Source organism: Phalacrocorax aristotelis, chromosome 3 (assembly GCF_949628215.1).
Source record: "Phalacrocorax aristotelis chromosome 3, bGulAri2.1, whole genome shotgun sequence".
Taxonomy (NCBI): Eukaryota; Metazoa; Chordata; class Aves; order Suliformes; family Phalacrocoracidae; genus Phalacrocorax; species Phalacrocorax aristotelis.
In genome coordinates, this window is record NC_134278.1 from 24,677,401 (window position 1) to 24,702,243 (window position 24,843).

Here is a 24,843-nt window from a genome sequence, read left to right on the forward strand (position 1 = left end):
TGTTCACAAAGTATATTAAAAAGATTTCAATAATGCTGTTATACTATTCATCATATATAGCTAGGTACGTTTGTTTCATATACTATCCAATGAGCTGCCATCAATATTGAAAGTACCAAAAATCTTCCAGTCAGCAGTCACCCTTCTAGCCCCTTTCTTTATGGCTTGAACCAATCAGATCATACTTCTTTGTTACCCGTCCACGCATTAGTCATGATCTGAAATGCAATGTTTCAATATAAAATGTTCATACACTTACTCAGTCATTTGCTGCTATTTCTGGAAAGTTTCTAAGTACTCTGGTAAGGCACATTTGTCTAGCAATGTTAAAGCTTCATTAGCTCAAGAGTGAGATAATTTACATTATGAATAACACATTCATGTAAAGGTTCATTCTGGCAGCTGTATCTGTGATGGCAAGTCATATAGCAAAGTATAAAAGGGTTCTATTTTCCCCAAACCAGACAAAATACTTGACAAAATATTGTACTTGTCAATTGTCAAAATTAATTGATCTTTTTAATTTGATAGTACTTACTGATTCATAATTTGCTAACGTTATATCAGACAGCAGAGTTAGTTTCTTTTAAGTAATAGAAAGGTTTTCAATTCAATTTTTAATCTGGGTAGCAAAGCCTTCATGTTAACAAAAGAAAATAACTTTATTTGCAAAAGGGAGAGTATTATACTATCATTAACTTCCCAAAGTATAACAATTTTAATGAACTTTGTAATGTGAAGTCTTAAAGCTGCAAAATTTTCTAAACTTGCCAGAAAAGCTTCATAAGCCTCCAAAGAAAGCAAGGAAAGATTTCTTCTCCGTCTACCAAAATCAGTGTGCTTAATGGTAATATTGTTTTGTAATTGAAACATTTAAAGAAGGGAGATACAATCCTTTTAATAACACTGATATAAAGTTGGAATAGATTAATTGACTGCATGTACTTTAGAAATGAAATGTGATCAGAATATCTAATTTTGTATCAAGGTAAACTCCAAGTTTTTCTTTAATGTCATTGCAGTTCAATTTGTACACAAAGCTCTAGAAATCTGTTAATGGAATATGTGTGTGCATCTGTCTGAAGTTCAGTAAATTTAGTTCTTAAACTGGACTGTATGTCACAGGAGCCTATGTTTCCCATTAATTTCCTCAGAAATATAGTGGTCATACTGTTAAGGTCATAGTCAGTCATCCAAACATCTGCAAATTCAGGCAGTGCATTTCCTTTTATAAAATTAAAATGCTCCATCTTACAATTAATATGGCTGTTTTCTTTCACTGCATTTGGGGAGATATCCCTGAACCTCAGGCTTCTGAATATTAATTTTTTAAGCCAGCAAATAATATATTCATTATAAGCTGATATTTGAGTCTTTAATGAAAAAAAATTCAGCAACTTAAAATTCTGGAACTTCCTACTGGATGCAATGAAAGCAAACAATATTTTGTTGTTGTAAGGAGTAACATGATAATTTTATGAAAACTATTTAAACAGTCCCCATTTTCCTCTGGTATTGGTCCTTCTCTCCTTCGCATTTATAATAAGAAAACAATGCAGCACTAGAAAAAGTATATGGTAAACTAAATATACATCCTATTTTAATCTTCTCCCCTACATTGTTTCCTGTCTCTAATAGTGTTCGCAAAAATCTTCTATGCATGTGTCAATTTTCAGTCCAAAAGATATCCTTATTCATGTGCTAGGAGGTGGACATATAATGCAAATTTTTAAAAACATAAACAAAGACAACGTAAATACGATTTTAGACTTTTATTTTCTGCTTGAGGAATAGTATTTTGAGAGTTGCATTGCAATTACTTTTTCTGTTTTGGGTTCTTAAAGAATATTTTTCTTCTTCAATGTTAAAACAAATATTTGTGCTCATACATTACTTGTTGTTTGACTTCATGATTCTCACCTGTCAAAAGTGATCTTAATGGAATGTCCTGGTCTCGCTTCAATCACCCATTCACAATTAAGTGAGTCCTTATAATATCCTGGCCACCCTGGAGGTAAGATGACACCACTTGATGCTGTCAAATGTCCACCACATGGTGCTGAAAGAAAAAAGCATGTATACTTGTATCATATACAGTATTTCTAATACAATATTATATATTCAAATAACAAAAAAATGAATTAAAACCATAGAAAAATAAGTTTAATATACAACACAACTAAATTTTCTGCATTATTTTATGAACACTTTGTCTTCTTCAGAATCGTAAGTCCTGCAATGTATCTTACCATAGCTTATTACTCTCTATATATCTTAATACACAGGGCGTGACACTTGATTCTGCCAGCCTTCCTTCTTTTGAAAAGCACATTATCTCATGAAGAAATACTGTATCATCATTTTTTAGTTCTAGTATGATATCAGATAAATTGTTCCAAGTAATTTAATTATTGTCGTTGTACCATGCCATCTAATACCTTTTCAAGTAATCATTCATCTCAGTGGAACTGATTGTTGTAAATATTCCATTGAATCATAGAACAGTTGAGGTTGGAAGAGACCTCTGGAAATCATCTGGTCTATCCCTTGCTCATTAAAGTAGATCGCATAGGACCATGACCAGTCAGGATCATGCCCTCCCTCCAAAGGCAGACACTCCACAGTTTCTCTAGGCAATCTGTTCCAGTTTTGGATCACTCTGACAGTGGAAGATTTTTCTTATTTTTAAATAGATTTTCTTGTATTTAAGTTTGTGTCCATTGCCTCTTGTCCTGTTGCCGAAGACCACTGAGAAGAGTCTGGCTCCATCTTCTTCACACTGCCCCATCAGGTATTTGTACACTTGATAAGATCCCTCCAGAGCCCCACGCCTTTTCTTCTACAGTCTAGACAACCCCAGTTCTCTCAGCCTCTTCTTGTATGACACATGGTCCAAGTCCTTAATGATCATTGTGAACCTTCACTGGACTCAATGCAGTATGTCCACATCTCTATTGTACTGAGGATCCCAGGACCTCACACGGTGCTCCTGATGTAGCTTCACCAATGCTGAACAGAGGGGAAGGACATGTCATTTCCTCTCAGCCCAATTCTGTGGCCTGTCAATGTCCCTCTGAACAACAGCACAAGCATATGGTGTATCAGCCACTCTTTCCAGTCTTACATCATCTGCAGACTTGCTAAGAGTGCACTCTGTCCCAGGATTCAGATAATTACTGAAGATTTTAAAAAGGACTGGACCCAGTATTGACCCCTGGGGTACACCACTGTGGACTAGCCTCCAGCTGGACTTCGTGCCACTGGCCACAACCCTATCAGCCCAACAGTTTAGTCAGTTTTCAGTCCACATCACTGTTCACTTCTCTAGCCTATACTTCATCAGTTTGTCTATGAGAATCTTATATGATAGTGTCAAGCACCTTACTAAAACTGAGATAAAAAATATCCATTACTCTCCCCTCATCCATCAGGCCAGTCATCTCATTCCAGAAGACTATGAGGTCGGTCAGGCATGATTTCCCCTTCATAAATCTATGCTGACTGCTCCCAGTCACCATCATGTTCTTCATTGTTTGGAAATGGTTTCCAGGAATACTGCTGCATCCCCTTTACCAGCAGTCGAGGTGAGACCTGTAGTTCCTTGAATCCTCCTTTCTTCCAGTCCTCAGGAACCTCCCTGAGTTAAATGACCTTCCCGAGATGACTGAGAGTGGCCTTGCAGTGTCATTGGCTGGCTTCCTCAGCACTTTGGTGCATCCCATCAGGCCCATTCCAGCATGTCAAATATGTTTAAACATTCTGTAACTTGATCCTCCTTCATAAAAGGGAAAAAAAAGTATTGCAACAAGGCTATAAAGTAACAGCGAGACAGGGAGCATTTTTCAGAGCAGGATCAGAAGACTTTGGTGCAGGATTAAACAGCAGCAGAAATGACTGAACAAAATTTGGGAAACATGAGTCCCTTAAAACCTTAAGCTGTCATAGCACAGGGCTTTGGGATGTTACTTTTTAGCAAAGGCTATGGAGCAGTCTAAAACAGGAGGTCTTTCAAGGTCAGGTAAATTTATCTTAATATCATTTCTATTACCCTCAAGTAGTCAGTGGTACCATTATCAGCAAATTCCACATTGCAGTGCAGGAAATCTTGTCACTTTTCTTCTGTTCCTCTAAGTAGTGACAAGCAAACCTATTACACCATATGGAAATGAATAGTGACATGAATTTGTGAGTAGTAAATTAATATTCCTAGTTTTGATTCAATGTTTTTAACAACAAAAAAAAATTAACTCAGAGAGGCTATTTGATTTAGTTTATGACTTGCACATGTCTCTGGGAAGTTTTTCCAGCATCCCACAAAGCACAAAACATGTGCACCAAATTCTCTCTAGGGCAAAGTGACTGGCCAGACAAATGGCATTTACATTACATGTGTATAGTTAATGAAGAATGAAATGTATTCCATGGTGTTTTTCTAAATTAAATGTTGTCATATTAAAACCACAAATAACCAGAAGACTGTTGATCCTCACCTCTTTATAACACATCACCATGTTTTTCAGGAGTTGCTTATAGAGATTGTAAATTTTAGAGAGACACAGAGCATAGCAACAACAACAAAAAAAAGGTGCTCAGAAATTTCAGACAACTAGAAGCAAACTAAATTATCTCTAAACTAACTTGCAAGGATGCTTAGTCCATACTGTAACCCAAACACAGAAACTCCTTCAATTATCAACTAGAAGGAGAATCTACATCAGAAAGGAATACATCCTGAATGTAAATTAAGAAATATAGTTCCTTCTATACTAAAACAATAGGCAAAATCTAAAAAAAAATGTCTACTAGTTTAATGCTTCTCTCATTAAAAACTAGGTAAACATCCTGCAAGGTTCAAAGAAAGGATAACTCAGCAGTACTTATGTATTTTCTAAGTCATTTATGTATTTGTTTTCTCTATCATTTTTTTCTCAAAGTGTTCATCTTGAGCCCTTTATGCATTTGTGGAAATAAAATTTGTGGAAATAAAATTAGACAAGGATTACACTGAATACTTTATCAACTGTGTATAGAGTTTCAAAATGAGAAAACATCTTTTGATGAAGAATCTCACCCTATGCCCTGCTTTGGAGTCGTCTGGTTTTGCTCTTGGCAAAAAAACCTGCTCCACTGCATAACTCATTACATGGCTTAATCAGGATAAGAAATCCTGCTAGTACAACATCTAGGTTCACATACACTACTTCTACAAGCTGCCAACATGTTTTTTCCAGTATCTCTAAGCATTTATAAAAAATCATAGCCTTATGAAAACTGAGTTGTCAAATTGCCTAAATAACAAAACCCATAAAAATTATATGATTTAGATCCTTAAGGTACTGCAACAACACTGAAATTAATGAAGGTGTGAGATTTACACCAATTAGAAGGTTCAGATTAGCTTCTTAAAAAAATCATTTGAGTGTCTGACTATATATCTATTGTTTAATAAAAGATACACAAGTTTTTGAATATTACTTTTAAAAGACACACATAGTAATTTATTAAATGCATTCATATGTCTTGCCTTAGGACCCATTAATATTAAACATCAAGGAACCAGCCTACTACTATTTTTTTTTTTTTACTGTACTTCCTACCAAAGAGAGATTAATCCTAAGTATAGCTCATCTTAGTTTGTTTATTCACCTAGGCAAGAACAAGCAAAAACAATTTTAATTTTTGGGGGGAATATAATGAATATCAAACATAGCTCTGATTTTCAATATATTTCTCAAGAAAAAAGTACTGCAGGTTAATATGTTACATACAGAAATTCAGGTATCATTTCATTCTGAGAAAACTAAACATGCAAATTTTTAAAAAGGACTTTTAAATAGAAACTTTACTTTATTTTTCCATGTGGTGGGTAATTATGTTGTTCAGTATGCTACAGCCAAAACTGTTATAACAGCTATAACTCACAACTGAGTAATGCTGGTGACAATCAGAACTTGAAGAGAGTATCAACCAGATTTTTAGAATGCTAATTTATTCCAAGAATATAAAAGCAAGCTATCTTGTTTTTGTTATTGCTCTCTCATTTGACTGGAAGAGTGTTAAAATAAGACAAATAAATAACTTCAGCTGAGCAGTCTTATTTATGTGTAAAATGTAAAAAGCAAGCTAAATTTAAATAGTTTCATTATTCAAACCTTAGGTGCAAAGAAAAGATTGTGCCCTTACCTTCACAACGTGGGACAGTAGAGCTCCATACTACATTTCCGTCTTGCATAATACATGTTATGGATTCAGAGCCTTGGGTCTTCACAAAGCCATCATCACAGTGAAAGGAAACAGAACTTCCCAGAAGGAATCTGTCTCCAAAACGCCTCCCATTTATAGGAATGCCTGGATCATGGCACTCATTCTGACCAAAGGCTGATAAAAACATAGTAGTAAAAATAGTAACAACAACAGTAGTAAGAACAATCACCCCTTTAAACTTTGTGTCTGGTTTTTTTTCTGGAGGGGGGAATAACATTTGATAAGTAATAAGATTACAATTCAATTGAAAGTATAGAAAACCCCTTCATAAAAAGTCAACATTAAATCCAATGACATTCACACAGATGCAACATAGCTCAAATTCTGAAGCTTTTTAGTTATGTATGGTTTAAATATACAAGAACACTTTGCTGAAATTTCCCTCTGGACAAAATCCAGCTGTTTGCATCTAGCATAATGAGAAGTATGGTTTCACATTGCAGCTAATCCTGCAGAAATACAGACTACTGTTGAAAAACTATGGCCACTGCCTAGGCCAGACAGAGCAACCTCCCAGCGGGATGCTGAGAGCAGTCTGCCTCCATCTAGTGGGGTGGCAACACAGGGTGCAACCCACAGGGACCCACATCTTGGTGTGCATGGGTGACCTCATGGGGGGCATTCTCACAACTATGTGGAGCAGTGAGTTGCAGAGAGCAGCAGTGTTAGTGCAGGTAAAACTAGAGAGCCTCCAGGCCTCTCAGGAGGTGTGTGCAAGTATGGGAACCCACTTCAAGGAAAAGGGGAGAGTGCTTGTAACCCATATGTTCTGTGAGGGTAAGGTGTGTATGTAAATCTTGTCAGGGCAGAATAAGGATGGGTTAGACTGGAAAGATATCTTACAAACTTATGAGGTAAGATAAAGCAGGCGACACAAGGAGGCACCAAGTATGTCATGGCACCAAGCCTGTCAGACTTTGAGGAGTGTCTGGATGATGCTTTTAGTCAGGGTTTAGTTTTAGGTAGTCTTGTGAGGAGCAGGGCGTTGGACTCGATGACCTTATGGGTGTCTTCCAACTCCAGATATTCTATGATTCTGTGATTCTAAGATTTTGTAAGTGTCTAACATTGTGGTTTATCTGTTAAAATGTTGATATTGATCCTGAACCTACAGTTCACTGATTGTTAGTTATGTTTCATTAATAAATCAATAAATTGCTTTGATCCTGATTTGATTTAAACCTGGGTGGAGCACTTCTTCCCTGCAACACACAGGAAGTCCAGAAGTACTACTACATTGGCTGAACTTAAACTAAGCATTTCCAATGAACACAAAGGATTCATAAATCAGGGGCACTCCCATTTGTCATCTGTTTCCCCCTATGGAGGCATATGTGCTCTTAGGCAATTCTAGCACATAAGGCATGCATCTGGCTCAGCAGTTAACACCTACTCGAATAAGAAAAGTGTGGGAAAACTCTTATGCATAATACCTAGGTGATTGGGACTCTCAGGGAGTTTGAGCCATGAGTCTTACATTCCTGACTGCATAATTCTCTAGCTTTAAATAAATAAAGACTGTCCTTATTATGGTCTGTCTTTACTTTGGTAGAACAGCATATGGAAAAAGGGATCTGAATAATCTCAGGCAGAAGCAGACCTAGAATTCAGGCCTCACACTTTCTGGTAAATCTATTAATCTCTACAGTCTTCATTGAGCTATCTCCCTTTTGTCTTCCTGCCACTTTTCAAAGGACAATAATTATCCCTTTCTCTGAAAGCAGAGGAACAATTTAGGCTTCTGAGATTTAAAAAGGGTTGCAATCCATGAATTCCAGTTTTATGTGGGGTACCATTCTAAACAATGCAAGGAAACACCTTGGCCCTGAACAAACACTGTTAATTTATCATCTTAATTGACACAAGATAAGAACAGCTCAAGATGTGACAAAGGTTACTTTATTGTCAACTAACTGCTAACCTTAGAGGATAATTTCTTCAACTAAAAGGATAATTTCCATATAAGTTATGTCTTTGAATGATTAATAAAACTTCTAGGAGAGTTAGCAACCTATGGCAAATGTAATACTGTTTTGTACTTGCAACTAAACTTTGTACATTTGAGAACTACATTCTCAAAGATATTATATTCTTAAAATTCTTAAAGAGGCCGTGGCTAAAGAGAAGAATGATTCTTAAATTAGTGCACTCCTACAGGACTTCTGCATGAAGCTATGTTCTCAGACACTAGAAAAACCACAGAGGTTAACTATTATGAGTATGTGTATTCTTAGGGGTCTATATTCATCAATACCACACCATCTAACTGGAAGACTGCAAAAGCAAATAGTACCCATAACTGTTTGTAATTATATTCTAGTTGCTTTTTATACTTCTATACTTTTCAGGTGAACATCTCCATATTTGGGATCCAAGTTTAACACCTTTGTGAACTTATTCCTGCTGGTTCCATTGAGAAGTATATTAAAGCACTTGCACTGGATGGTTTGACCTGAAGGTCTGGGTCCTAGTTACATGCTCTGCATTTATGCAGTGTCAACCAAAAAGGCCCTTAAATAATGAAGGGAATTCCTCAGAATTATCACAATTAAAATAAATTATAAAGATGTAGATAATCTAATGAATATCAGGAAGGCAGCTGAAAGCAGTGTAATTATATAAGCATTATAATTTACTTCTGTATTATAAATAAAAACATTCTATTTTTCAGTATTATGAAGAAAGATAGCTTGATTTTAAGACTAGGCATAAAAAGCAGAGATTCTTACTTGTGTAAGTGATATTAAATCCTCTTCCAGTGGTAGAGTGATCTGACTGAAATTCAAGTCTTACTATATGCCCACTGCTAGCCAACTGAGAAGGGACCTCATTGCCAGAAAAAGTGCCAAGAGGTGGTAAATCTGAAATCCCATCATCTTTCACTGTAAGGTAGTCAAATTGAGGTTCTACATCAAAGTCGTTGAAAATCAGATGGATTCTGCTTCCTGGTTCTGAGATAATTAACCAAACACAGTTCATATTGTTCCCATACTCCTCAGGATAATTTGGAGAAAGAATAATTCCAGACGGCGTGGTAAAGTTGAAGAAACATGAGACTGAAGAAAACAACAATAGATTGTCAAAATACTATCCATTAACATCTTAAACGCTTGTCTATATATTTTTTTATTCTTGTAGAAAAGGATGCTTTTGAAGCCTGGACGTCAAGACTACTACACATGCAACCTGGAAATGTTTAAGACTGGCAGAACATTTCTCCAATGTAGCATATCAGCATTGCATGTTTTCATTTCCCCAAGTGAGGCTAAGTGACTGCACCAGGGCCTGCAAGAGACTAGAAGCATGTAGAGAATGCCAAAGAAACCAAAACTAACGCCTGACGTGTCAAAATTTGGAAAAATTGGCAGGTTTGTTCTGAAATGAAAATGAAACCTCCAAATTTAAGTGTGAATTTTTTCTAAAAGGAATATGCATAAAAATGTATTTAGCAATCAAAAAAAACAAGCACAAGGGCCAGTTTTGTCTCTAGTACACAAATTCATTCTAAGACTATATAGCACAAACTTATTTTACCCCTAGTTTCCCTTCAATAGCACAGGGTAATTAAGCAAAAATGATTCATAGCTCTTCTTTTTCACTCCTTTGGGCCAATTTTCATCAGGACAATTCCTAACTGATTTCAGAATCATGAGCTTGTGGCTGGAACTTTAGTGAGAAGTACAGTACATTCAGAAAGAGGAAGCCTCACTGCTTATTAATGCAATGGCTAACCATTGCTCAGCTCTTCAACTGTGTCAAACTGATTTCAATGTTTCTAAATAGATGTTGTAAGTTCCATTATCCTTCACAGGACATGTGCACTTCAAACACTGGAGCGCAGTAAAATATTCCACACTATTGCCAAGAGAAACTAATGTATCAACACTTTTTAGTACAGCACCATGAAGAAATGCAATTTGTCTTCAACGGGAATTGCAGCCCCACTCTCTCTGTGCCCAGGCCTCACACGCTTAGACACATTTCAGCATTGCATGGGCATATAAAGACTTCTACTCCAGAGCAAGCTTACTGAGCTTGGTAAGTCCTGTACCAACAAAGCTGCAAAATACATATATGTCCAAGGAGATGTGGACACCTCACTAAGGTTGTTTTGAAAATCCAGTGCTGAGTTATATGACTCATTCTAGGAAAAGGTAATATGGTCTGGAGAACTGAAGTGCCTAATTTATCTGTGTGCTAGAAAGATTTACTCTATTTTACCATAGAAGAAGAAAAAAGAAAAGTAAAAGAAATCCTCTCTAAATCCATCATAAGCTTACCTACAAACATATATTAACTTTTAAAACAAAACTCACAGCTGATGATCTTACCTACCCTTTTTCTGTGGTGGTTATCCTTACATTTGTTATATTCATTTTCATGCTTTATTAAGATATCAGAAAAGAACTCCAGTCTTGTCTTACATGGATCTGCACACTGCTTTGCACTGCCAGAATCAATGTGTATGTGCCACAGTACTTTTGAATACTTACTTGCTATTAGGATTTACTCATTTAGAGTCTAATTCAAAACACATTTACATTAAGAGTGTTAAATTGTTCAATTAAATATAAAACGAGGGGAAAGAACATTTTAAAACAGTCTTACGTGATGTTCCCCATAAATGAGCTACTATTCAGCCAACAACAACAAAAAAACGACTGAAAAAGTCTTCAAGGTCTTCTGAAATGTTTTCCTGCTGGCTAGTCACAAACTCTAAGAAGAGCACAAGGCTAAGGTCAGAAAAATAATATAAAGAAAAAAAATTCTTACAAACACAGCTGGGTTTGTTGCCAGACCACTGGTTGTTTTGTTGACATGTAATTGTTCTCTCTCCCACCAGTTCAAAAGCTGCTTGACATTCAAAGGTAAGTGTGTCTCCATGCAGAAAACTGCTGCCAGTCCTTTTTCCATATGATGGAATTCCAGGGTCTCCACAACCTCCTTTCTCAATTTCTGAATATCAAAAAATTCAAACACAATAATAAGGAAAATATATTTGCAAACAATTTATATGCCAGTATCAGAAGTGCTTTCAAAAAACTTGGCATTATGTCTTAAACCAATATTTACAGCTGAAAGTGAACTAGAAGTAAATGCTATAAAATTGCCTTTAAGGTAACTTAGGATCTAAAATCTTTTCACAATTTAATATCTTACACATCTGCACTGCTGAAGATAACAAAATACTCATCTTTAACTGCATGGCTACAACTGAATTACAGCATATTTGAATATAAAATTATGAAGGCATATATAGTATGTCTCCATGGTTAGAATGGAGACTATCTGTAGATTCTACTAGTAATGAAGAATCTATCTTAACTCTCTCATCTGCAATTCCATTTATAAGGCTATTAGCAATATCATTAAAAGTGCATAAATTACTGACAGTGTCAATAAACTTCATTTTAAGTACTAAAATAGAATTTTAAAAAATTGAGGAATTATTTCTTAATCTCATACTTCAAATTAGAGCCACATTTTTGCCAGCTGCATTCAGCTACACTGTAAAGAGATTAACATTTTGGATTATACTTCCTAGATATTCTCTAGGAGATCTGCTATTTAAATTATTTAATTTGTAGATATTGAATGTACATATACAAGATAAGAACACAAAAACCCTTCAAGTCTTATGAAATTTATGAATAACAAGAATATAGGCAAGGAACTCTAAACATTAATTGCTAGTGATACAAATATTGAATCATCTTACAAATCAGTGTAAACTTGTCTGTCCATCAAAAATGAAGGCTTCATTTATTTGCAAATAAATTTAAAACAATTTTTCTATTAATTTCAATTTGAGCTGCAAAAATAAAAACAATGTACTTCTGGTTCTATAAACTGATGCTACATCTATAGTAAAATGATGTAAATCAAATTTGAATTAAATTAGTGATAAAATTCTTGTTATTTAAATGTTTCCCAGTTTAGTCTAAGGTATGAAATCTGAAACATTCAGGATAACAAGAAAATTAAACTCACTGAATAGTATTTAACATATTAATATATTTTAATACTATTAATACTAATATTTTAATACTATTAATATAATTTAACACCATTAAATATGCCTGCTGTCAAATACTGTTAAATCTACTAACGTTAAATCTTGGCAGAAGTGTAGAACTTCACATGATAACTCCAACAGAAATTTTAAGATGCATGATGGCATTATTATGATATGTGAAGTCAATCTGCCATGCTTACTCCCTTAAAGTAGTTGTGAACAGATTGTTGACAATTATCTTCAGAAAGGTATGCGACACATTTCACAAAAGAACAGGTCATTCATTAAGATAAAAAGAGGTTTACAGTTTTTTTCCTGGTAATCTTAAAACCAAACTTTGAAGAGGAAATTAGGACTAACTATTCCATCTATGAATTCAAAGCAGATCCAGAGTCAGTTGTTTTACTTAAATAATTTGTCTTACCAGAACACTAGAATGGAACAAATGAATGAAAATATCTTCCAAAAAGTCCAGTACATAAATATAATAAAACATCACTAAAGCAATATCATAAACAATATTTACAAATAGGGATTCACATTTATATGTATTTACAAGTGCTTTAATATAGTTTCACTTGCCTCTCCTACTGAGACATTGATTCCTACTGCCACAGGGGAGCACTGGAAACCTCTGTGTTCCCAGCTACCCACAGCTCCACATCCTACATGAAAATGTGGGGAACCATAGAAAAACAGAACCACATTTGAATCGCATACTAAAAGTTTGTCTCCTCCACTGATAGCAGAGCTATATCTAATCCAGCATGTGAGAATGATCATAAACACTCTTTTCCAAAAAAACTGCTGTGTCTCAAAGATCAGGGCAATACTGTCTACAGGCAGAGTGTCAGGAGGTAAGCTATCTGCAAGCTTCTGCAAAAGCATCGTTGGAGATTTATCCCTTAAATGAAATCAACAAGTGTTTTTTTCCATGGTCTACAAAGGAAATATCAAAGTATCTTTAATTAATGAATTTACTGAAATTGAGGACTGTTGTGGTTTAGCCGGCAGCTCAGCCCCACACAGCCGCTCGCTCACTCCCCCACCGGTAGATGGGGGAGAGAATCAGAAGGGTAACGCTCGTGGGTTGGGATAAGAACAGTTTAATAATTAAAATTAAAAGAAACAACACCAGAAATACAATGTAAAGGAGAACAACGAGAGGCGCAAAGCCCCGGGGGAGGGGGGAAGGGAGGGGAGCAGGGGAACGAACCGCCGAAACAAACCGCACGCGCCGCAGCCGCTCACCACCCGCCGACCCGGCACCGCGCCGCTCCCGAGCCGCTACTGCCCCCCCCATACCGGTCACGGTGTCACGTGGTATGGAATGAACATGCCATTGGCCAATCGGGGTCAGCCGCCCCCACTATGGCCCCGCCCCTCCCAGCCCCCCCGCCACGCGGCAGAGCGCGGGAAGCTGGAAAGGCAGCCGACCCCAACGGTGAGGAGAATTAATCCCTTCTCAGCCAAAACCAGCACAAGGATAGATCAGGATGCTTTCTAACTCTCAGGAGATACACCAAGTCCTAGGAGACAGTTATGGATCAGTGAACCAAAACTTTTAATGGAAATTTCTGTGTATTAAGCTTTCTGGCAAATTGAAAATTCCATTTTTGTAGGAAAATGGTACAGTATGTGTTTAGTCAGAACCAAGCTCTTGCTGAGGAAAGCAAGGATGCAGGATAGACTTTAAAGACTAAGTGAATACTATATGCTTCTTAATCACAGAATCACAGAATGGCAGAGGTTGGAAGGGACCTCTGGAGATCATCTCCTCCAACCCCCCTGCTTGAGCAGGCACACCCAGAGCAGGGGGCACTGGAATGCATCCAGGTGGGTTTTGAATGTCTCCAGGGAAGGAGACTCCACAACCTCTCTGGGCAGCCTGTTCCACTGCTCTGGCACCCTCACAGGAAAGAAGTTTTTTCTCACATTGAGGTGGAACTTCCTGTGTTCTGACTTGTGTCCATTGCCCCTCGGCCTGTCATTGGGTATCACTGAAAAGAGCACAGTCCCATCCTCTTGACACCCACCTTTCAGATACTTATAAGTATTGATGAGATCCCCCCTCAGTCTTCTCCAGGCTAAACAAACCCAAGTCTCTCAGCCTTTCCTCATAAGATATGTTCCAGCCCCCTGACTGCTTTTGTAGCTCTCTGCTGGACTTCCTCAAGAAGTTCCACATCCTTCTTAAACTGGGGGGCCCAGAGCTGGACACAGTACTCCAAATGCAGTTTCACCAGGGTGGAGTAGAGGGAGAGGATAACTTCCCTCGACCTGCTGGCTACACTCCTTTTTATGCAGCCCAGGATATTGTTGGCCTTCTTGGCCACAAGGGCACATGGCTGCCTCATGGTTACCTTGCTGTCCACCAGCACTCCCAGGTCCTTCTCAACAGAGACGCTTTCCAGTAGCTCAGCCCCCAGCCTGTACCGGTGCATGGGGTTGTTCCTCCCCAGGTGCAGGACCTTACACTTGCTCTTGTTGAATTTCATCAAGTTCCCCTCAGCCCAGCTCTCCAGCCTGTCTGAGTCTTGTTAGATGGCAGCACAGCCTTCTGGTGTATCAGCCACTCCTCCCAGCTTGGTATCATCAGCAAACTTGTTGAGGTTACACTCTATCCCATCATCCAGGTCATTGATGAATATATTGAACAGGACTGGACCCAGCACAGACCCCTGGGGAACACCACTATTTACAGGCCTCCAACAAGACTCTGTCCCATTGATCACTCTGAGCTCTGTTCAGCCAGTTCTCTATCCACCTTACTGTCCATTCATCCAACCCACACTTCCTTAGCTTGTCTATGAGGATGTTATGGGAGACATTGTCAAAAGCCTTGCTGATGTTGAGGTAACAACATCCACTGCTCTCCCAGCCAGTCACGCCATCATAGAAGGCTATCATGTTGGTCAAGCATGATCTTCCCTTGGTGAATCCATGTTGACTACTTCTGATAACCTTTTCCTCTACATGCCTGGAGACGACCTCCAGGATGAACTGCTCCATCACCTTTCCAGGGATGGAGGTGAGGCTGACTGGCCTATAGTTTCCTGGGACCTCCTTCTTGCCCTTTTTGAGGATTGGAGTGACATTGGCTACCCTCCAGTCCTCAGGCACCTCTCCTGTCCTCCGTGACATTTCAATGATGGAGAGTGTCTTGGCAAGAACATCTGCCAGCTCCTTCAGCATTCATGAGATATCACCCTTCATGCAAGAATGCCCAGTTTTACTTGGGGTGGAGATATAATTTGGATTTTTAAATATCTGATTTGAAAGCACAAACAAGCAGTTAATAATAAAGAAACTAATTTCAGGTCAAACATTTTTTTTTAAATGTATTTATTCTTTGGAAAAAGAAAGGTTTAATAAATCTGTCTAATAAAAATATTTTAAAGATTAATTTTAAGTTCCTGCTTAAAATATATTAGGAGTTTTAAAATCAAACTATTTTACACTGAAAAGCCAAATAACTCAGAATGAAATTTATTAATTTTATTTCTGTCTCTGCTTTCAGGGTTTATTCTTGTTTGTTCAACATACAAAAAATTCAGTACTGCTAAATCACGTGTGGTATGTTTTGGTTGTTCGTTCCCCCTTCCCACACCCCCCCCGCCCTGGGGTTTGGTCTCTCTCTTGTTATTTTCTTTTTCATTACTTTATTATTGTTGTTGTTACTGTTATTGTTTTATTTTAATTATTGGACTGTTCTTATCTCAACCCATGAGCTTTCTCACTTTTACCTTTCCAATTCTCTCCCCCAATCTGCTAGTGGGAGGGTGAGCAAGCAGCTGTGTGGGGCTCAGCTGCCAGCTGGGGCTAAACCACAACAATGTCTTATTTGGATTTTGACAATAAAAAGCTTGAAAAATTCCATCCAGATCTAGAAATCTACATCTTCACAACCCTTGAGGTGAAGACTATCTCTCCTTAACAGAAAATGTACTCTAGTCAAAACCAAATTATTCAGATAGACTGAAAGCATCTATTTAATTTTGATGGATAGTGTTCACTTCTGCCTTCAAGTTTCACATAAATTTCCTGGTATGAAGATTCACTATAACAGGTATATCATATCGTTCTTATTCATATTACATTACAGGTGTTACTATCAATACTACAGTTTTAGAACTATTAATATTCTACCGGTTAATTTTACAGTAAGGCAAAGACTTGTTTTCACACCACAAAATCAAAAAGAATACCCAACTTAGATACTTTAACTTTCCATACACTTTTTCAGTTAAAAATCTCTTTTCTTTTTTATTACAATTAATTAATGCATTAATTAGACAATTTCCTTCAAAAATATGTGGAAAGCACCAAAACCATTAAAAGCTGTGTCTTAGTTGAATGCATTTCTCATACATACACCAGTTGCAGTTCTGTAGTGCTTAAGATGACAAAACTTCCCTTCCCCATAAAAGGATATAAACTTTTAGTAACGGTCCCAGTTATAATGTCTGAATTTTTAATTTTTTAATAGAAGAATTGTAAAATATAAATCCATGTAAAAATTCTGCCAACAGCAGAACACAATATTAAATATTCACTTTCTTAGTATTCAGGAAATCATAAGGGAGTGACAGAACAAAGCAGAATAAGTCAGATGCAAGACTGTCTGTACATTTCATTTTACTGCAATACTAGCTTTCCATCACATATATTAAAATGACAGATCAAAACTTAGGGAAGACAGAGAATGCCAAATCCACAGTTTTGTATTTATACATAAAGAATACTACTTGTTTATGTCTACAGCTAGAGTAGAACAGGCATGCAATGTTTCCCAACATTTTTCTGTTCTCTGGGATTTAACACAGCTTTTTATTTTATTGTCTTTTCTGGTACCTATCCAACTTCCACTGATTTGATCAGATAACTAACTTTTTAAATGTCTAAATTCAGTTGAAGTGCATTGTGACTATTACTTCAATACATGCAACAACTACTCTGCTTCATATATTGCAAAGAGGCTAAAAAGAGAACGTTCTTCTGACCAAGTCATTTGGAGCCATAATGAGCTCTTAGGGAAATCCTATGGGACAGAAAAGGTTCTTAAAATTACAAACATGAAAATAAAAGCTATGCTAACCTATTTAAAGTGTGGCAATAAAAACCCTATTCCTTTAGGATTATTCTGTGTACTCATTCAATGTTGGACTTCTTTTGATCTGAGTCCTTAGAGCTGTGTGAACTTCATGAAGCTTGCAAATAAGCTCTCAAGCTCAAATTTAAACATCGGCTTCCTCTGATTACCAAAAATATTAACATTGATCTTATTCAATTGTTTCTGCCTTTCATGTACTCTCTTTCAGTAGCCTGGGGAAAGAGACTTTTCATCTTGTTTGTAAACGAGTAATATTTACTCCGTTTCAGGGAATATTTCTCTTTAATGTTGGGGGAATGACAAGATTAGATTTCTGACGAGAAGATCATATCCCTCTGAATTTAATCAAAGACTTTTCTGATTATGTGTTTTCATTCAAAGGAAGAATAGGGTAATTCTAAAGTGATATTAAGCATCTAAATAAGTATCATGACTACTACTTGAAAGGTGTCACATTGCAATTGAAGTCTTTTTGATGAAAAGGCTTTGCATTACTTTGACACAGGTATTTGAAGTATATAATAAAATAATTCATTGATTATAACATTAGGTAGTCTTAACTTTATTAGTTGTGGTAGTGATTTACCTTTTTTCACCTTGTTACTAGACTACAAATACTATACTACAAATACACAGTTAAAATTAAATTCTTAGTGCCATTATGTTTTCATTCACACTGTCCAATATTCTAGCTTAGGTGATTAGTGAATCATCAAAATCACTAGATCTGTAGCTAGATACAACTTTTACCAGTAGAGTATTAATAATATCCTCACACTTTAATAATTCAGATGTATAAATACAATTTAAATTAAATAAGTGTTTTAAACACATGTTGGCTACATAACAATCCACTGTTTCAAAGAAGAGAGAGATAAACTTCAGTAGTTCAAGGTCTATCAGGAAGATTAAGTCAATACCTTTAAAACTTATAATAACGAATTTGACAACGTTTCATAATTATCATCGTAGCTATGGTCAAGATAGGTTAGGGGAAGCTGAGAGCTGACACAGGTATACATTTACAAAAAAAAAGAAGAAATAGTTTGCAAGTCTATTTCTGTGTCAGATAGGACTTTTTCAGTTTAACATCTAAACTCTTATATGAAAGGCCACAGAAATTTATGTCTTAATTACTAGAAAATTCATAAATTTGTTTATTTCCTTTATTCCTAATACATCCCTGTGTTGAACAGTCATAATACCTGACACAGTGGAATCTGATCCTTACATAACACTTTCTTAAACTTAGAAGAAAGAAAGAAAACATACTGTTTTATAGAACAAACTGTGATATGACAAATGCTGTGTTTTAATTATTCCAATTCTTATGCTATTTACTGTATACCATAAAGCTTTAAGCTGATCTTTCCACTGATCTCAGTCATGAAACTTATTTTGACCAGTAACACATTATGACCCTATATCTTCCATCTCACTATTAGAATTCAAATTTCAGTTCCAGAAAAGTTCATTAAAATCCCACTTAATGAAAGGGAAGTAACATATACAAAGTATGCAATTGTAAGGTTACATAACGAAAAATATCTCTCTTAAGTCCATAATTTTTGTTAGGCAGATGAGTTATAAATGGAGAAATTACAAATGGGGTAAACAGATATTACTTCTATCTATACACTTGTTCTTCCCTGTCTTCAGGGCACTGTGGCTTCAATGCCACTATTAATTCACACATTAAACACTTAAAACTTTAAGTACTTCCTCAATGGCAGGAACAGGGAGCTTGGGTCTCTAGGGTTTCAGCATACGAAAAACAGAAAGCAGAATCAGCGATGGTTTTACCACTCCTGTAAAGATTTATAGACTATAATTGTAAAAGATTTGCACAAGAAACTTAAAATGGAATAGAGGATTCAGCTGGGTATCCCAAAATAATACTGTATTCCTCTGACGTATGCTTTTTCTTGGTTCAGTGGAAACCATGATGGTCTATAAAAATTAACCAGCTGTAAAATTACACATCAACTTTCGGTACTATACAACAATAGTTTCATTTTAGGATGAAGAACCAGACATTATTGAAGATCTCTTCTCTTCCATAGGGAACACTGTTTTAAAAATAGACAAAGAGCTGGCAGTACAAACACCCAAGGAAGGACGACATGCTACATGCTACTGTTTTCATAAATAACCAGTTCAGCCTTCTTTGAAATGCATGTGGAATACTCGTTGCTAATCTCAATAAGATGCTGAAAGATTATGGGAATTTAAAAACAGAAATGGAGAAACCCTTATACAAAAGGATGGAGAGAGAGATATGCTCAGGATTGCAGAAGAGGACATAAGTAAAAGAATGGAATTATATATCTGATTCCTGCAAAGGAACATGGGAACAACTACTGAAAGTGAAAGAGTTAAATCAAAACTAATAGAAAAAAAATTCAGGTAGCACATAATTGGACTGTAAAAGTGGCTTTTAAAGCTAAAATGAGGTTGGCCTAAAGCTAAAACCAGGGTGGCCTTACATGATAATCTTATAGATGATCACAGTTTTACCATTATTCCAGTAAATTTCTTCAAAGAAATATTACAGTACAATTTATTATCAGTCTCCCACTATAAAAAAAGAAGGCCTCCTTCACAGGTCATATAGCTCCCAGCAGCATTCTAAGAGGTGTCTCAAAATGTCTCTGAAATTTTCTGTCCTTGCTGTCATCAAAACCACCACAGATCATATCCAGTAGATTAATTTTTGTTGCTTCTACCGTATTGCATTCTTTATCAATATTAAAAAATAAACATGAGCTTAGAATCAGATAGATGGAAAACCAACATGAAGATTCTTTATAGGAAGTCCATTTTAGCCAACAGTTCGCTATCCATAGCATACAGATCGCTTGTTGGTAATACTAATTTATATTGCATCATATCATCTCTTATAATATAAAAATTCTTGAAAGTAATAAAATAATTTGAGAAGAGAAATATCCTTTTTGACAGGAAAGGCTGGATGTTATTAAAGAAGGAAGTCTCAAAGGCACAGGAGCAGGCTGTCCCCAAGTGCTGTAAGTCAAGCAGGAGAGGGAGAAGACCGTCTTGGCTGAATAGGGAGCTTTGGCTGGAATTCAAGAAAGAAAGGAGAGCTTACTGCCTTTGGAAGAAGGGGCAGGTGACTCAGGAGGACTACAAGGATGTTGTGAGGTTATGCAGGGAAAAGATCAGAAATGTGAAGGCCCAGTGGAACTTAAACTGGCCACCACCATTAAAAATAACAAAAAAATGTTTTTATAAATACATCAGCAACAAAAGGAGGGCCAGGGAGAATCTCCCTCCTTTGTTGGATGCAGAAGGTAACCTTGCCAGGAAAGATGAGGAGAAGGCTGAGGTACTTAATGCTTTCTTTGCCTCAGTCTTTAATAGTCAGACTGGTCATCCTCAGGGTTGTCAGGCCCCTGTGCTGGCAGATGGAGACAGTATGCAGAATGAAGTCCCAGCTGTTGAAGAGGCGGCGGTCACCGACCTGCTCCTTCACCTGGATGTTCACAAGTCCATGGGGCCGGATGGGATCCACCCGAGGATACTGAGGGAGCTGGCAGAGGAGCTCGCCAAGCCACTGTCCATCATTTATCAGTGGTCCTGGTCAACCAGGGAGGTCCCAGATGACTGGAGGAGGGGATTCAGTGCACCCTCAGTAAGTTTGCAGATGACACCAAGCTGGGTGGAAGTGTCGATCTGCTGGAGGGCAGGAAGGCCCAACAGAGGGACCTTGACAGGCTGGATCGTTGGGTCGGAGCCAACAGTATGAGATTCAACAAGGCTAATTTGGACTAGATGATCCCTGAGGTCCCTTCCAACCTGTGATTCTGTGATTCTATGATTAAGTGTTGGGTCCTGCACTTTGGTCAAAACAACCCCATGCAACACTACAGGCTTGGGGAGGAGTGACTGGAGAGCTGCCTGGAGGAAAAGAGCCTGGGGGTGTTGGTTGACAGCCAGCTGAACACGAGCCAGCAGTGTGCTCAGGTGGCCAAGAAGGCCAATGGCATCCTGGTTTCTATCAGGAATAGTGTGGCCAGCAGGAGCAGGGAGGTGATCGTGCCCCTGTACTTGGTACTGTTGAGGCCGCACCTCAAATACTGTGTTCAGTTTTGGGCCCCTCACTACAAGGACATCGAGGTGCTGGAACATGTCCAAACAAGGGCCACGAAGCTGGTGAAGGGTGTAGAGAACAAGTCTTATGAGGAGCGGCTGAGGGAATTGGACTTGTTTAGCCTGGAGAAGAGGAGGCTGAGGGGAGACCTTATCGCTCTCTACAACTATCTGAAAGGAGGTTGTAGTGAGGCAGGGGTTGGACTCTTCTCCCTAGTAACAAACGATGGGACCAGAGGAAATGGCCTCAAGCTGCACTAGGGGAAGTTTAGGTTGGATATAAGGAAAAACTTTTTCACTGAAAGGGTTGTCAAACATTGGAACAGGCTGCCCACAGAGGTGGTTGAGTCTCCATCCCTGGAGGTATTTAAAAGAAGGGTAGATGTGGTGCTTGAGGATATGGTTTAGTGGTGGACTTGGCAGTGATAGGTTAGTGGTTGGACTCAATGACCTTAAGGGTCTTTTCCAACTTTAATGATTCTGTGATTCTATGACAAAGAAGTTCTTTAATTTTAATATTTACTGTATACTTAAATACTCTATTACAGAATGCAGAAAAAAAATGTTGGTTGGTTTACAATCAATTTTACATTTCCAGGGGTAGAGGCAGACCAAATCTGAACAGGGATGAAGAAGTAGCTTTCTGTTATTTGTTGCACAAAAGTGTGTGATACAAACTAACCAACTGATGAAACAGCAAGTGAAATTCATTATCAGTAATTGTAGAAGAATAAATCTGGAAAAAAAAAATATTATGAGCTCGCAGGTACAATGATAGGTTCTGAATTGTCAGTTACCACTCAGGAACAAGAAAGCTGGCATACTGAAGACAATTCCATGAAACTGTAAGCTATCAAAAATGTTAGGAATTGCTAGGAAAGGAACAGCAAACAAACCAGAAAATACTATTCTGACATGACAAAAACACTTTTTTCACTTCCCTGTTGAATATTGTATGCAGTTCTGCTCCTCCATATAAAAAAGACATTAGAACTATGGAAAGAAAAAAAAAGTTACTGTTTCTGAGGAACTGAGGACCAATTAAATATACTGGAAATCTCTTTTTTTGGGAAGTGAAATATATGTATTCAAAAAATGATTAGACAAATCATGGAAGAAATTCTTAATGAGAAACAAAGAGCAAGTGCTTGAGCCATATATCACTGGAAACAGGGAAAGTACTCTGGGATTTTATCTCTCTCTTGATTTATCACTGTATATTTCATTATTTTTTCCTTAAACATTCACTATTGTCTAATATTAACATGTTATGGTCTTTCAGTCTCACGGTCAATTTTTATTCTATTGTTTTATGATAAGGAACATCATTACTTTTTGAATTGCAGAGTTCATGTTTCTTTAGTAACAGAAAGAGTAGAGCCTGTCCATTCAAAAGGCTGAGCAGTGCCCTGGACAAAAGTTAGCCCAAAAATATCCTGTGGAATGCAAATTAACATTTTATGGTGGAAAACAGGAAGTACAGTAAAAAGGAAGTGCAGCTGCCTCAGAAATTACCAGAATAACATAAGGATGAATCTTGTGAAAATGTGAGCCATAAAAGAGCATATAGAAGGTCATTAAATGTACAAGAAACAAAAACAGATAGCAGGAAAGGACAATGAAGAACACCACTTTTTGAAAAAAAAAAAATCATAGCTAGATAACAAAAGTTTAAATAAAATTAAGAAAAGGGCAAGAAAGGAAGAACAGGTTAATGACAATATAGAAAATTTAGACATATCCAAGGTAACAGGGCCTAATTAAATTAATATTAAAGTACTTAAACTGAAGCAGTCTAAGAACTAGTAGCAATTATCTTAAGAACTTATGGAGGACAAGAGAGGTCCCAACTGATTGGAGAAGGTCACATGTAATAACTGTCTGAAAAACTGGGGAAAAGAGGACCAATGGAATTATACTAATGCATGTGTATGTAATTTGTCCCCTCAAACTAGGAATGTGATATGCTTTATCTTTCTTTTCAACAGAATAACTTTGAATATCTTTACCAAAAATTGTTTAAGTGCTTTGCAAGGAAGATATGGTAGTTGTCTAGAAAAGAATTAAGGTGCTAGCAATGCTTTAAAAGTGCAAGTAAATTGACCTGTGTAATTATAGGATTGTAAAGCCAACACTGATCATAAGCAATGCAATGGAACAGCCAACACAGGAGTCTATTTCTAAAGGGGTAAAAGACAAAAATATGATTAACATCAGTTAACAGCGTTTTATGAAGAATTGGTCATGTCATACAAACAGTATGATTTTTAGATTATAAACTTGTTTGACACAATATATTTGGACTTTTTTCAACCATTTAAATTAGCAACACATGACATCCTAATTAAGAATTGGCATCATAGAGAATCAATTTAGCACATATTAAATGGATTAAAATTAGATTATAATATCTCAAATCATAAATGTGAAATAAGAATTATCATTAGGCAATAGAACTGCTTAGACTATCTTAGTATATACTTTTTATAGCTTATTCCTAACAATTTGTTATACAAATGATATTACAGAAAAATTGTTAATCGATAGTGGCCATAATATTTTCAAGATGCTGTAGTCTTGTGACATATATTGCAGGTGTCTTCTTGTGCATATGTACCCACATAAGCACCTCTCTTTCTCATACTCTTCAAAGGAAAAAGCAAAGATCAAAATTTCAAGCCTATGGCAGCTGAGAAATTTTGTAAAATAAAGTGTAATGCTAGGTGGGAGGATCTTATTTTCCCTCAATATCCACTTCTGTACTTTACAATGGGTGTTCCTCCTCTTTAAAGACCAGGAGTGATTAGTCCAGTTTCACAAAACAAAATGGAAGATTAAAAGGGATGTCACATGTGGGATGTGTTGGAGCTTCAGTACCAGTATGCTTTTAATGCAGGTTATAGAAGCAGTCAGTGCTCAAATGAAAAATGCTACCTTTGGAAGCTATCCATGGATATGGATAGAGAGGGAGAAAGATGCCTTGGTAGTATTTGAAATAGGAAAAGTGACTACACTGCAACTGAATGTACTAATATTAGTACAGTGTGGACTTCCAGATAACTTCAATATGTTCTGTTTCAGTGAAGAAGCAAAGAGGAAGTGTTACTCTAAACACATTTTTCTGAAGGGGGGGAAAAAAAAGCAGAAAAGAAAGCACCTTTAGGCCCTATCCTCCTATATTCTAGCCTTGCAGGACAAAGTTTATATTCATTCCAGCAACTTTTAGTGATTTTTGGGGGTGCACAAATTCCATGGAGATCTCTAGGGAAAAGTTTCTCTCTTTGATTAACTTTGAGACTTTATAGCATGTGCCCCCCTTCTGTCTACAAAGAGCTTCCTG

The 24,843-nt window shown here is 37.0% G+C and overlaps 1 protein-coding gene across 1 annotated transcript in view; it reads right to left on the reverse strand.

The window, feature by feature from the left end:
• Positions 1-24,843, reverse strand: part of CSMD1 (CUB and Sushi multiple domains 1) — a 1,237,849-nt gene that overhangs the window by 317,245 nt on the left and 895,761 nt on the right. Inside the window, exons 13-16 of the mRNA XM_075086937.1 lie at positions 11,038-11,220; positions 8,994-9,320; positions 6,184-6,378; positions 1,921-2,059 (exon numbers count right to left, since the gene is read on the reverse strand). Of these exons, the coding sequence (XP_074943038.1) occupies positions 1,921-2,059; positions 6,184-6,378; positions 8,994-9,320; positions 11,038-11,220 (844 nt within the window). The remainder of the gene's footprint in view (positions 1-1,920; positions 2,060-6,183; positions 6,379-8,993; positions 9,321-11,037; positions 11,221-24,843) is intronic.